Genomic DNA, 15,818 nt, shown 5'->3' on the forward strand with positions numbered 1-15,818 from the left:
TAAAGGAGAGGTGGTCACACCTCTCCTTTGCAGGAAGTCCTTTGTTCAGCTTCCCATGCCCGGGTTTAGCTCATCAGCGGGGGGGGGAGGAGCTGAGCACTGTCACCAGTGCGGGCTGGTAGGCAGACCCAGTAAGGCTACACAGGTAGGTTTTGAGGGGTCCTCTAAGGATCTCCCCAGTACATGGCATCATGTACCAGGTTTGGTGCAGCCAATATGTAGTTGGACATCTCGACTTGCCCGTATCCACTAAATACCTAATAATGGCTGTCCTGCACTTACAAAGCCCAGAAAATGGAGTCTGGGGTTTGTAGGAGTACCCCTGCTTGGGTAATGGTTTCCACACTCTTAGAACCATGCACTCTGCCCTTGGTCTGAAGGACCTACCTTAGGGTGACTTATAGGTTAAAAATACAGTGACCGGGATATAAGGGAACCTTATACCTACAGTGAAACGTGCAGGCATCATTTCACGCAGGCTGCAATGCCAGCTCCGCAGACACAGTTTGCATGGGCTCCCATGGGTGGCATTATACATGCTGCAGCCCATAGGAGACACCTAGTGTACCAATGCCCTGGGTACCTCAATACCATATACAAGGTCATTATTTTACAGTTTAAGCATACATTGTATGGTATAATATACAGTTGTAGTCCTCTTGTTATGACAGCAGTGTTTCCCATTGTATGCTTTGAAGATATTGGGGACCTTAACTTGGTTCTTACCTTTTTAATGTGTGCCCCTATTGAACCATTTCATACCTGCCTTCCTAGGCTTCTCATTAAGTATAACGGGGTGACCCTATAAACCCCAGAACCTGGGCGAGTAATGAAACAAACAATAATGGTTCTGTCGGGAGGAACAGTTCAATTTAACATGGCACTTAATACTTCAATTGCAATCATATGTCCCAGGAGGGGTACATACGTAGTAAGACAAATAAATGAACACTGACTCAAGTGATGAAAAAGTAAATCTTTAGTATTCTACTTTCTCATAGGTTTTGACTAAATAAAGCATTAGGTGTGCTGTCCAATATGCAAGGAGACATATAAAATAAAAACAAGAAGTAGTGTAGATCGTGATTTGTGATAGACAATTACAGGTTACACAACATGTATACATAAAAATGAAATTTTTCAAGCTTATCAGCTGTAATCACAATAGTCTTTCGGCAATAAATGATTTATTTAGTTCCTATCAGACTTTGCGCAGTTAGATATATAGCAGAGTGTGTCGACGTTTCGACCCTAGTAGTGATGCGCTGACTATGTGCATCTGGGGCGGGTCTTCATCAGGACTGGAATTAGGTTGGACAGCCTTAGTGTTAGGTGTATGTTTCCTCTGTTCTTTTCCTGCTTCTGGTGCTTGTCAGCCGACAAGCCCATGGGATGCTGTAGGTTCACGGGTTCTTGTTTATTCGATTCTTCTACACCAGCCCGTTGGAAAATCTACGGATCTGGGACGCCTTGGCGATAGCTCAAGTATATCTGGAAGAATGACTGTCTCCTTCGAGTCTTCGCTATGAATGCCAAAAGACTATTGTGATTACAGTTGATAAGCTTGAACATTTTCATTTTCAATTTTCATTTTTCGAAACCTATGAGAAAGTAGAATACTAAAGATTTACTTTTTCATCACTTGGGTTAGTGTTAGTGTTAGTGTTCATTTATTTGTCTTACTACGTGTGTACCCCTCCTGGGACATATATTTGCAATTGAAGTATTAAGTACCATGTTAAATATGTCGGAGCCAGAAAAGGGAACACTGTCCAGTAACGAACCATCTCCCAATGGATTGTACTCTGCATTAAGATCAGCTCTGCATTTGCCAAGAAGCAACCCCTCAGAGGGTTTGCGTGCTCATTCCACCAGAGAAAAAGCTGTGGCCACTGGTTAGCTTGCAGAGCTCCAGTCCTGGACATCTGCCAGCAATATGGGCCTCACTGCACACGTTCAGCAAGCACTACTGCCTGGACCGTCAGGGCCTTTGGGTTGAGCTCTTTGCCCGTTCAGTCCATCAGGACTTTCTAGTCTGAATCAAGTCCACAGACCCACCTTTTAGAAAGGTATTGCTTGGGTATCAATTCTAAGGTAAGGAACCTTCGGCTAGAAGTCTCTATCAGATGAATAAGTGCCTTGCCTTCGGTAAAGCCTTATCTGGTAGAGACTCTATCTAGCTGCAGATTCCTCACCACCCCCCTCATCCTCACTGTTCTGCGAAGAGATTTCAAGGGACATGGCTGTTACCCTTTCAGGGCCACCGTTTTCCACACCAGTGGTCAGTGTTCTTTGTGGCTCCATGCTCCTGGTGCAGAAAGTCACGAAAAGAAACTAATATTGACACGCTGGGGCAGCACCTATAAAGGCACTGCGTACATCACTTCCGGCAAGGAGGAAAACAATTAGGCCACACAGGGCCTAACAACGCCACCAATTGGCACGCAAGTGTATGCTCACAAAAGAAAATTCCAGATCCAGTCTGACACCTGGGGTTAATTCTAAGTAAACAAATCTGCAGCTAGATAGAGTCTCTACCAGATAGGGCATTACTAAAGGTAAGTCACTAGTACCTCTAGCAAAATGCTCCCTAAATGAGCTTGTAGCGTGCAATCTTTCCTGAATGATTGCAAGCTCTATTTGGCTCTCAACAAAAATCGATCAAAGTAACAAGTTGAATAAGTAAGAAAATGAGAGCAGGGCCGGACTGGCTACCGGGCAGTTGTGTGAGCTGCCGAGCTAGGGGCTAATTTCTCTGTGGTGGGGTCCTATTTCGTCGATGGGGACCTGCGTGCGATTTGAAATAAAAAAAGCAAAACGAATTTCGTTTTGCACACGCAGGTCCCCATCAACGAAATTAGCCCCCAGCATGGCAGCACACACAACTGCCCGGTAGTCAGTCCGGCCCTGAATGAGAGATGGCTTTTTAACTACACTGTTATAGGTGTGTCGTTTAGGAATACCTCTGAAAAGGTCTCACTTCTATATTGATGAGATGTTCTTTAAGTGGAGGAGGGGTTTTGAGAATTTTGCATAACGAGAATATGTTACGTCAGTAAACATGGGCACTGTTTGAAAATTACCACCAGGTGGTGCCATTTTATTTACTCTTTTGTTTTTGGGCCCCTTTGGTTGCCTATTTTAGGGAAAGCTGTTGTATGGTAAGCTAAAGTCAGAGATGTGTTTGATTGGAAATTATCAATTCCTCTTCAAACGAAGGACAGGTATCATACTAGTAAGAACAGTTCACATTTTTCTTGTGCCTGGACTCACTGAAAACTCAGCCCTAGAAGATAAACAATGTATTACCTATTGTGGCTTACAGCTATTTTTTAGCACATGCAGACTGCCTTTGTTGGCATAATTTGGGCCATGGTGAAATTGCACTTCTGAAAATATGTGGTACATAAGGAGGTTATTAATCTAGATAGACACGTGGGTGTAAAGGGGGCTTCTGACAAATTATTACTAACAAAAATATTGTCAAAAAATATAAAAGACATAAATATTGATCTTGTATACTTTGTTTTGAACTATAATACAGAAGATTTGTAACATCAACTTTAAAAATAAAATGACATGTTAAACATATACTTATAATTTAAAAATATATACTATAACATAATGTAACCAAATAATAAATCTAATATTTACAAAACATTATTTAAACATAAATAATAAAAATAATAATGAAAATGAATGATAATAACAAACACTAGATATAAAACAATAAAAAAGTAAACAAATGTATACAAATTATGAAAAATACAAAAAATATTTCGCATTCAAAACAACTTTTAAAAAATCTAATTCAAAATTTGACTTAGAGAGGTACAATTTACTACACCCACTCGAACCTGAGCAGCAGTAGGGAAAGTGTTGTACTTGGGAGTGTTCAGATTTACTATCCCAGTTCCAACATAAGCAGCAGCAAGGAACGTTTTGGACTTTGCAGAAAAAAGATTTACTGTTCTGACACCAACATAAGCTCAAGTAGGGAATGCGTTGGACTTTTGAGGGGTCTGATGTACTATTGCTACTCCGACATAACCAAAATAGGAAAAGTGCTTGTCTTGGGGGGTAGGGGGGGTTAGATTTACTATGTATGATGTTATGTACAACTACATTAAAAAAGCTATTTAAAAGACTTAACAGTGTTCTTAACTTCTATATTCTGTTCCACAGTATTTTTGACCTCACAATATTTGTGTCTCACAATATTTTTGATAGAATAGTTTGTCGAAATATCGTAAAGGGTTCAATTTGAACATCAGAATACCATCCCTCCTACCCACCATCAAGAGAGTATGCCTATCAGGGAAAGATAACAAGCACTCGATTATGGAACCAATATTATAACCCATTGAGCCTTCTTCAGAAACTTCAGCACCCTGTACCCATACTCATTGCTGGTACAATATATGTGAGAATCAATTGCCACGGTGCTAAGAGAACTACCTTTACTCCCGGTGAGATCCTCAGTGAATCACAGTATATGATTCCCTACTCTCACAAACTTAGCCAGCACAGTTCTCACTGCCACCTCTAAAGCTGAACATTTACCCAGCATCCTCTTCAATCTGCCACCCTATTGAAACCCACTCACTTCCAAAGATTGCAAGGAGCATCAGCTTTCAAGTGCCTCAACCTGAGAGCTACCTACCAGCGCACTTGAGGAACCCTTCAACTGTACATTGTGGAAACTCTGCACATGTTACTGTTTTTCTGCCACAATTAATAGTAAAACCATGAAGACAAGCTAGAATACTTAACATGTTACTGTTTTTCTGCCACAATTAATAGTAAAACCATGAAGACAAGCTAGAATACTTATGGGTAGGATGATTATCAATCTCGCACACACAAACTAAGAGGAAACAATAACTCTGCAAGGAATAACACTGTTTTTTTTTACCAAAAAGCAACAGCCCAGTCCTTTATCTATACATTGTCTCTTGGAAAGTTGGTCTCCCTTGCGCACCCTCTTATGTTATGTTTCGTGAATGCAAACCTAAATATTTATGCAGCCCTTCTTTTTTAAGTTAATTTTGTTGGTATTTATATTTTTCCTTGAAAGCAAAAACAGTTGCATGCCTTTTGTGTTCCATTTTTTCCCCTAAATGCTTCATCTCCCTGCCCCTTCCTGCAGTGAACCTAATGTCCTCGAGGACTCCCAGGGCCTGGCTGCTGAGGGCCTCCTTACTAGGTACAGTGGCAATGCTACCTGTCTGTGAGTGTTTTGTGCTGGTCAGTGGGCGGTGGGAGGGTGTTTATGGATTCTTTCCCTGTCTGCGTCATCTGTCTATCCATCGCACCCCTTCCTCTAACCACTCGTCATTAGCTCTGAAGCCTAACAGCCGAAGCTGAGGCAAGAACCTTTTGTTTCTCTCCACATATGACATGTAGGAGAATACACAAACCCACTTTCCAACGCCAAAGAAAATCTGTTGCACATCCTGTCACAAATGCGTTTCTGGCTTCTTGGCTGCTCACTTTGCAACCTGAGTATAACCATTATGACAAGGATAGTGATGTTTTGAGCAATCTCAAGTTTACCAATTTTGAACAATATTTCTGATAATAAGAAACCAATAGTTGTTTTCACAAAAAAAGTCACATATTAGATCTGAACTTTCATAGAGAAATACATTTACTTTTTTATTAAACCAACTCCGAAGTTTTTGTATAAACTCCTTCAGAAGCATTGACTCTTCCGTAGAATTCTGCTTTGATCTAAAAAGGGAGGGAAGAAACACCCTAGCCAAGCTATGGTCCACTGTGCCATGTCCTAAGCAGCAGGCTAGGCAACCATTGACAGCACATCATTATAACTGGAGAAGCATTAACTCATTTTGTGGCTGTATCAGTCAAGTGTTTTTGTATTTGTGGTTCCCATTGTAAATTTGCACGTCGTTGTGTCCACTTATCATGAGGTGTTGCTATGTGTTGACTCCTCTCAGTTGTTTATAAAACAACTGGAGTATGTTGCTCATAAAATAAAGTTAGGCATATGTTTTATTTGTCCCCGGGAAAGGCATGACATTTGTGAGAATCAGTGCTTTAGCCGGTATCAGTCCATGTCAGTAATTTTTATTTGCCATGTTTCACCTTTTTGTGTTTTTTATTTTTTTATTTGTAGTTGCTGCAAAAATAACTGTACATATCATGTTTAAAGGCAACCATAAGTATATTTATTACAGTTTGGCGTGCACAGTTAATTGGTTTGATGAAAAGGGCTATTGAGAGCTATTCACGTAGAAGTGTGTATGGCAAATTTGCCAGTATCGGGAGGAATTTGGCTTTGCCTCCTTTTGGGGTATATTCACAAATATTTGCATAGATGCTTGGAAACATTTGTGGGATACTCAGGGCCATATTTATAATTTTTTCACGCAACGTAGCAAGACACCTTGCTGCGCTGCGTGAAAGGGAGAGGGCGGGGATGCGCCATATCTATCAAGATGTGGCACATTCCTGCTCTCTCGTTTCACTGGTGCACTTTTGGCTTCCTAGTGCCAATGCAAGCACCCTTGCACCATGGTGCAAGAGTCCGGCATTGGAGCGGGATTATTTTTGTGCAGGGAGAGATGCCTTCCTGCACAAAAACAATATTTTGAGGCTTTTTCCTCTTTTTACGTGTTCTGGAGAATTCAGCACATGTAGAAAAAGCAAAAAACAAGGAGAAATAAAGATATCCTTCCTTGTTACGTCTCCCGTGGGAAGGCGTAACATTTGGACGCATCCACAGGTTTATCACTCATGGTAAATCTGGGAATGTGCAGAAATCCATGGGTGAATGAAAGGGAACACCCACACTCCACCCATGGAACGCCTCCCTGGGGCAGAGTAATGCAAGGCAACGACATCCGCTGCCTTGCGTTAGACTAGATTTACCAATCCTTCGAGGGTCACGCATGGCGGCCTTGCGTAGCTTGGTAAATCTCATTTAGGTTTTGCGTCACCCTTGCGTGGTGCACGGGCGAAGCAAAACTTTGATAAATGTGGCCCTCAGAGCGTTTCTAGCAGGCATTTGATAAGATTGTTTCTGAAATGGCGTTACTCTTGGTTATTGGAGGGTTGGTCAATTTATAGCACGGCCAATTACTCTTCAGAGATTACCTGAAGCATGCGTTATTAACGCTAATACGCAAACACAAATAACTTATGGTTGTATCTTTAACATGTGTAGCATATAATTGTGTCGTTCATAATCAGGTTTGAGTTAAGCAATATGGTGCATGACTATTTGCCCTAAGTTATGATCAGGTTTGTGTTAAGCAATATGGTGCATGATTATTTGCCCTAAATTACTGGTGTGAAACCTCGCTCGTTAAATTGCATGAAATAAATGCTGGTCCATAGCCTGTGAAGGATTGTGTAATCAAGCCACAACCAGTTTGCCGAACCTTGTGTAAAGGTGCCTAGTATGTTTGCTGTGCCCAGTCATGTGAAAGTATTAACAGATACAATGTGGCAACTAAAGTGGTTTCAATAATCCTTTTAATATATTCTGGTGTACAGATTAGGCACAAACAGAAAAACAAATGGTTGCAGAATCATTAATCATGAACAGATGCAACTTCAGTAATCAGAAAAAGTTGAACCTGCATAATTAATGATCAGAAAGATCTTAAGCTGTTAAATCAGTAATCCGGAAGGGGTGAGTTTGCAGATTCATTGATCAGGAAGAGGTGTGGTTGCAGGATAAATGCTCAAGCAGGATACATTTGGAGCCATTATGAATGATGACGAGACTTCAGTTTTATTGGGAATAAATCAACATAATAAAAGACCCTAGAAGTTGGTAAGTGCGGTGTGAAAAACTTTATGCGACATATAGAGCCTGATTCAGAGTTTGGTGGATGGAAACTCCATCAAAAATGTGACATATATCCGCTCCACAATATTACAACAGCATTATATATACATTGGCACTTGTTAAACAGCGGACACATTTTCTCCAAACTGCAAATGAGGCCCAGAGTACTGTGTTCATTCCTGGAGCCAGGTGTGAATAATTCCTGATTTACAATACTTATTATTTTTTAGGTTGTTTTATTTTGCAATGCATTTTTGAACGTTTTCTTCTACGTTTTCTTCTACACTATGTGCATGCCGAAGTCAATAAGTTAAATAAATACAAATTAGTTTATGTTGGGCCAAAGACACTTAAAACTGCTTCAGATGTACATAACATACATTTCTAAACAGTCATAAAGAATACACATATTTGTGATGGGCTGGTACCTTACATCTGTTTATTGTGCATGAAAAAAGATAACTGTTTATATTCCCATGAAATTGCCTTCATTTAAGTAAGTGTATTCTGTTTTCTAGGCATTTAATTTTACATTCCGCTGTAATTGTTTGCAATACAATATGGTCAGGTCGACACTACTGGCTCCACGTGTTGAACGGCATGTAATAGCCTTGTTCTGCTATGCTGATAATATCGTTGTTAAAACAGAGGAAGTGCTCTTCGAAGTCATTCAGTCCTCACAAATGGCACAGCTTGTTGAACTGAGAACATTTTCATTTTGCTGTGAGAATGACCTAAAGCAGGATGGCAAATCATAATTTTACAAACAGCATCTTAGCCAGACATGGTTTAATTTAGTTCAGATGTAATGCAAAGTCTATTTATTGACAGCTCACCTCTATGTTGACTTCATCTCCCAGTGACGTTGAAGGCTTATGGACCTTTGGCCTTATCTTTTGAATCTAAGTAAACATTTCCATCTGATAGAGCGATCAAGCCGCAGATTCCTAAACTTTTGAATTCTCCCCAGGCGCCAGACTGGATCCAGAAATTTTTCAGCAGCTGCACCCCTGTGCGCCAGTAGGTGGTGTCGCGCGACTCCGTATCAACAGCAACCACGTCAGTGACATCACCAGAGTCCATATAAGATGTCCTCTGACGCCCTGACATCAGCTTCTTCTTTTCCGCGCTTCCACACGAATCCGGAGTAGTGGTACCTATGGCTATTTTTGGCCGATTTTGATTTTTTTTTTGTTAAGGTAAACAGTGTGTCTTTTTCATGCCCTCTGGTTTTAAGGCTTGCAGGATCTGTGGTCGACAGGTGCTGGCCATGGACCCTCACCCCATCTGTATATGGTGCCTGGGAGAGCACCATGATTCGGTGTTGTGTGACTCCTGTCAGCTGCTTCAGCCTAAGGCGTTAAGGAGCGGTTGGATGAAGCTGTTGATGGCATGAATGTCTCACAGCCCTGTAAGGCCTCAGTTGCCTTTGCACTCCAGGTACCGTCAGCGAGGTGCTCTAGGGGACATTCCCGTGGCATTCGTTTGCTGTCTGCCTCTAGCGGTAAGTCGAGACGCAAGCGGTCCAACTCGTGTCGGACCTGTACTTCATATGTGGAGTCGGGTAAGGAGTCTGCCCTGCGCTTTATAGCATTTCCTCGAGCCCGGGCAACCCTAACCCAGACCATGGAATTTTATTATTCTCTACAAAAGATTTTCGAGTCTACACCTTATCCCGGAGTGCCTTTGGGCCCGAAGGAGGTGCAGGAAGCTGAGACTGTTACAACGCCCACACGTTCACGCTCGGCATCAGTCAGGCCATCGGATGCCATTTCCAAATCGACGACGGTGGATAGCCCTTCAGGGTTTCGACCTTCGGAGCCTGACTTCGAGCAAGCGTCGTCATTACCGGCGCTGTGGTGCACAGTCTTCCGAGGATTCCACGTTTGGTGCCAATGGCCGTTCATCTGATGTTGATGTGGCGCCGCATGACGCCTCACCACTTTTCCACTCCAACACTGATGAGGGCACCAGCATGGCACTGTACAGCGTCGGACAGCACGGATGATGACAACGCTCTACGCCCAGCATCAGACATAGCACTTATAGAGTCGGCTGGTTCAGGCATCGATTGTGGGCTCCTTATGGACTCATTTCCCACTAATCTTTCTTGTCCAAGTGAATATGGAGGTGAAGGCGATGATGTGTTTGTTTGTTCCCCTATCGGATCCGACCCATTTGGACACCAGTTGGGTTTGTGAGATGTGAAATCTGTGGCTTTGTCCAGAGACTCTTTGTTTGACATTGTGCAACACAGTCATTGTGAAGAGGAGTCAGTGCTTCCTTATTGTGAAGCTTTTTCTGACACCTTGTCAGGGGCCTAGGCTACACCAAATACGGGCCTTCTCTGTTGAACTTTTAATTTCTCATAGACATCATCCAGCCCTAGGTGACCCTGTCTTATGAAACATCCTACTCCCAAAACCTTCGTGGTTTAGACTGCGTTGGCTTCACAAAATATTGGTTCTGTCACTCTTACCCTTCCAGATAGGGAGGCTAAATGACTGGATACTTGTGGCAGGCATATTTTTGCCTCCACCAGTTTGGCTATGAGGTCCACCAATACTTGTGTTCTTGTTCGTTTCACCCATGCTTTGTGGAATTCACTGTCAGAAATATTACCATCCATTCCGGAGGAGAGTCATGCCACTCTTTCTCCCTTGCTGCGTGATGGGCAGCAGGCAGGCAAACCTTTTATATATTGTGGTATCGTTACCACTGATTCTGTCTCTAGAACTATGGCCTCTTCAGAAGTGCTCTGTCCCCGCACTTTGTTGCGCACCTCTGGGTTCTCAGAGGAAGTTCAACAGTCACTGATTGGTATGCGCTTTGATGGTACTCATCTATTTGGGGTGCAGGCTGATTCAGCTCTGCGGCTTTTCCGTGACAGTAGAAGTGGTATGGAGCCTTAGTTGTGTCTTTATTTTTGTCTACCTCTTTCTTTCCCCACTGCTATGTTGTGTGAGGGAAGTTGGTCTTTGATTCTTACAAAATATGACCAGTTGTTGGTAGTGTCTTTGCTGTTGTCTACTTATCGGCATACCCGAGTGTGATGTCCTATTTTCAACAGGTAATATTGTTTTACACTGTCAAGGATAGGTTGTTTCTTTTGTGAACCCTACCAGGGTTTAAGCCTATTGTATAGGTTGTTGATGTTGTTTGAGGATGATCTCCATGCTGAAGAGATCTTTTTTCAGATGGTAAGAAGTATTACCTATGTACCTGCTTGCTCCTGGTGGAGCATGTGTCAATATGCTTATTAGCATTACACATATTTTCTTTGGTATCCCTTCTTATTCCCTTAGGAGATTATTTATATAAATATATATATATATATATATATATATATATATATATATATATATATATATATATATATATAATATATATATATATATATATATATATATATATATATATATATATATATATATTCAAAAACAAATGCCCCCAGCATTTTGAAGGGCGACTCGACCTCGCTCCAGCCATCCAGCAGTATCATGCATTTCTCACCATAAATATCCCTTTCATTTGCAATAGCCGACGCGTTTCAGGGCACAGCGGCCCCTTCTTCCTGGGCAACTCAAAAAACATGACTGAAGCTTGCAATGTTCGTTCTTCGGTTTTAATTAGCAGCACATGTCCTCGCAGCAGCCCCTCCCAATTAGTGCCACCGCAATGCTTTCTAGGACATGTAGGCACCGCATTGCAAGAAAAATGTACTTTAAGTAAGTTCAGTCTCTGTTTTCCAATTCTGAGTACATTAATATCCTTAAGTAGGAAGAGGGATATTTTGTGGCCAGTTTCATTGTGCATATGGGAGCGAGGTGCTATTAAGAGTTGACAAGTTCAGCTCCCAGCCTCTCTTTTCGCTCGAGATGGTGCCTCTTCCACGGCAGGGACCGGCCGTGTGTTTCAATTCAAAAACAAATGCCCCCAGCATTTTGAAGGGCGACTCGACCTCGCTCCAGCCATCCAGCAGTATCATGCATTTCTCACCATAAATATCCCTTTCATTTGCAATAGCCGACGCGTTTCAGGGCACAGCGGCCCCTTCTTCCTGGGCAACTCAAAAAACATGACTGAAGCTTGCAATGTTCGTTCTTCGGTTTTAATTAGCAGCACATGTCCTCGCAGCAGCCCCTCCCAATTAGTGCCACCGCAATGCTTTCTAGGACATGTAGGCACCGCATTGCAAGAAAAATGTACTTTAAGTAAGTTCAGTCTCTGTTTTCCAATTCTGAGTACATTAATATCCTTAAGTAGGAAGAGGGATATTTTGTGGCCAGTTTCATTGTGCATATGGGAGCGAGGTGCTATTAAGAGTTGACAAGTTCAGCTCCCAGCCTCTCTTTTCGCTCGAGATGGTGCCTCTTCCACGGCAGGGACCGGCCGTGTGTTTCAATTCAAAAACAAATGCCCCCAGCATTTTGAAGGGCGACTCGACCTCGCTCCAGCCATCCAGCAGTATCATGCATTTCTCACCATAAATATCCCTTTCATTTGCAATAGCCGACGCGTTTCAGGGCACAGCGGCCCCTTCTTCCTGGGCAACTCAAAAAACATGACTGAAGCTTGCAATGTTCGTTCTTCGGTTTTAATTAGCAGCACATGTCCTCGCAGCAGCCCCTCCCAATTAGTGCCACCGCAATGCTTTCTAGGACATGTAGGCACCGCATTGCAAGAAAAATGTACTTTAAGTAAGTTCAGTCTCTGTTTTCCAATTCTGAGTACATTAATATCCTTAAGTAGGAAGAGGGATATTTTGTGGCCAGTTTCATTGTGCATATGGGAGCGAGGTGCTATTAAGAGTTGACAAGTTCAGCTCCCAGCCTCTCTTTTCGCTCGAGATGGTGCCTCTTCCACGGCAGGGACCGGCCGTGTGTTTCAATTCAAAAACAAATGCCCCCAGCATTTTGAAGGGCGACTCGACCTCGCTCCAGCCATCCAGCAGTATCATGCATTTCTCACCATAAATATCCCTTTCATTTGCAATAGCCGACGCATTTCAGGGCACAGCGGCCCCTTCTTCCTGGGCAACTCAAAAAACATGACTGAAGCTTGCAATGTTCGTTCTTCGGTTTTAATTAGCAGCACATGTCCTCGCAGCAGCCCCTCCCAATTAGTGCCACCGCAATGCTTTCTAGGACATGTAGGCACCGCATTGCAAGAAAAATGTACTTTAAGTAAGTTCAGTCTCTGTTTTCCAATTCTGAGTACATTAATATCCTTAAGTAGGAAGAGGGATATTTTGTGGCCAGTTTCATTGTGCATATGGGAGCGAGGTGCTATTAAGAGTTGACAAGTTCAGCTCCCAGCCTCTCTTTTCGCTCGAGATGGTGCCTCTTCCACGGCAGGGACCGGCCGTGTGTTTCAATTCAAAAACAAATGCCCCCAGCATTTTGAAGGGCGACTCGACCTCGCTCCAGCCATCCAGCAGTATCATGCATTTCTCACCATAAATATCCCTTTCATTTGCAATAGCCGACGCGTTTCAGGGCACAGCGGCCCCTTCTTCCTGGGCAACTCAAAAAACATGACTGAAGCTTGCAATGTTCGTTCTTCGGTTTTAATTAGCAGCACATGTCCTCGCAGCAGCCCCTCCCAATTAGTGCCACCGCAATGCTTTCTAGGACATGTAGGCACCGCATTGCAAGAAAAATGTACTTTAAGTAAGTTCAGTCTCTGTTTTCCAATTCTGAGTACATTAATATCCTTAAGTAGGAAGAGGGATATTTTGTGGCCAGTTTCATTGTGCATATGGGAGCGAGGTGCTATTAAGAGTTGACAAGTTCAGCTCCCAGCCTCTCTTTTCGCTCGAGATGGTGCCTCTTCCACGGCAGGGACCGGCCGTGTGTTTCAATTCAAAAACAAATGCCCCCAGCATTTTGAAGGGCGACTCGACCTCGCTCCAGCCATCCAGCAGTATCATGCATTTCTCACCATAAATATCCCTTTCATTTGCAATAGCCGACGCGTTTCAGGGCACAGCGGCCCCTTCTTCCTGGGCAACTCAAAAAACATGACTGAAGCTTGCAATGTTCGTTCTTCGGTTTTAATTAGCAGCACATGTCCTCGCAGCAGCCCCTCCCAATTAGTGCCACCGCAATGCTTTCTAGGACATGTAGGCACCGCATTGCAAGAAAAATGTACTTTAAGTAAGTTCAGTCTCTGTTTTCCAATTCTGAGTACATTAATATCCTTAAGTAGGAAGAGGGATATTTTGTGGCCAGTTTCATTGTGCATATGGGAGCGAGGTGCTATTAAGAGTTGACAAGTTCAGCTCCCAGCCTCTCTTTTCGCTCGAGATGGTGCCTCTTCCACGGCAGGGACCGGCCGTGTGTTTCAATTCAAAAACAAATGCCCCCAGCATTTTGAAGGGCGACTCGACCTCGCTCCAGCCATCCAGCAGTATCATGCATTTCTCACCATAAATATCCCTTTCATTTGCAATAGCCGACGCGTTTCAGGGCACAGCGGCCCCTTCTTCCTGGGCAACTCAAAAAACATGACTGAAGCTTGCAATGTTCGTTCTTCGGTTTTAATTAGCAGCACATGTCCTCGCAGCAGCCCCTCCCAATTAGTGCCACCGCAATGCTTTCTAGGACATGTAGGCACCGCATTGCAAGAAAAATGTACTTTAAGTAAGTTCAGTCTCTGTTTTCCAATTCTGAGTACATTAATATCCTTAAGTAGGAAGAGGGATATTTTGTGGCCAGTTTCATTGTGCATATGGGAGCGAGGTGCTATTAAGAGTTGACAAGTTCAGCTCCCAGCCTCTCTTTTCGCTCGAGATGGTGCCTCTTCCACGGCAGGGACCGGCCGTGTGTTTCAATTCAAAAACAAATGCCCCCAGCATTTTGAAGGGCGACTCGACCTCGCTCCAGCCATCCAGCAGTATCATGCATTTCTCACCATAAATATCCCTTTCATTTGCAATAGCCGACGCGTTTCAGGGCACAGCGGCCCCTTCTTCCTGGGCAACTCAAAAAACATGACTGAAGCTTGCAATGTTCGTTCTTCGGTTTTAATTAGCAGCACATGTCCTCGCAGCAGCCCCTCCCAATTAGTGCCACCGCAATGCTTTCTAGGACATGTAGGCACCGCATTGCAAGAAAAATGTACTTTAAGTAAGTTCAGTCTCTGTTTTCCAATTCTGAGTACATTAATATCCTTAAGTAGGAAGAGGGATATTTTGTGGCCAGTTTCATTGTGCATATGGGAGCGAGGTGCTATTAAGAGTTGACAAGTTCAGCTCCCAGCCTCTCTTTTCGCTCGAGATGGTGCCTCTTCCACGGCAGGGACCGGCCGTGTGTTTCAATTCAAAAACAAATGCCCCCAGCATTTTGAAGGGCGACTCGACCTCGCTCCAGCCATCCAGCAGTATCATGCATTTCTCACCATAAATATCCCTTTCATTTGCAATAGCCGACGCGTTTCAGGGCACAGCGGCCCCTTCTTCCTGGGCAACTCAAAAAACATGACTGAAGCTTGCAATGTTCGTTCTTCGGTTTTAATTAGCAGCACATGTCCTCGCAGCAGCCCCTCCCAATTAGTGCCACCGCAATGCTTTCTAGGACATGTAGGCACCGCATTGCAAGAAAAATGTACTTTAAGTAAGTTCAGTCTCTGTTTTCCAATTCTGAGTACATTAATATCCTTAAGTAGGAAGAGGGATATTTTGTGGCCAGTTTCATTGTGCATATGGGAGCGAGGTGCTATTAAGAGTTGACAAGTTCAGCTCCCAGCCTCTCTTTTCGCTCGAGATGGTGCCTCTTCCACGGCAGGGACCGGCCGTGTGTTTCAATTCAAAAACAAATGCCCCCAGCATTTTGAAGGGCGACTCGACCTCGCTCCAGCCATCCAGCAGTATCATGCATTTCTCACCATAAATATCCCTTTCATTTGCAATAGCCGACGCGTTTCAGGGCACAGCGGCCCCTTCTTCCTGGGCAACTCAAAAAACATGACTGAAGCTTGCAATGTTCGTTCTTCGGTT

At 43.3% G+C, this 15,818-nt stretch overlaps 1 protein-coding gene across 1 annotated transcript in view; it reads left to right on the forward strand.

Annotated features, from left to right (window-relative positions):
• Positions 1–15,818, forward strand: part of UNC80 (unc-80 subunit of NALCN channel complex) — a 2,761,828-nt gene that overhangs the window by 2,533,380 nt on the left and 212,630 nt on the right. Inside the window, exon 59 of the mRNA XM_078680564.1 lies at positions 5,150–5,206. Within this exon, the coding sequence (XP_078536690.1) occupies positions 5,150–5,206 (57 nt within the window). The remainder of the gene's footprint in view (positions 1–5,149; positions 5,207–15,818) is intronic.

The sequence above is a fragment of the Lissotriton helveticus genome, chromosome 3_1 (genome assembly GCF_964261635.1).
Source record: "Lissotriton helveticus chromosome 3_1, aLisHel1.1, whole genome shotgun sequence".
NCBI classification, from domain to species: domain Eukaryota; kingdom Metazoa; phylum Chordata; class Amphibia; order Caudata; family Salamandridae; genus Lissotriton; species Lissotriton helveticus.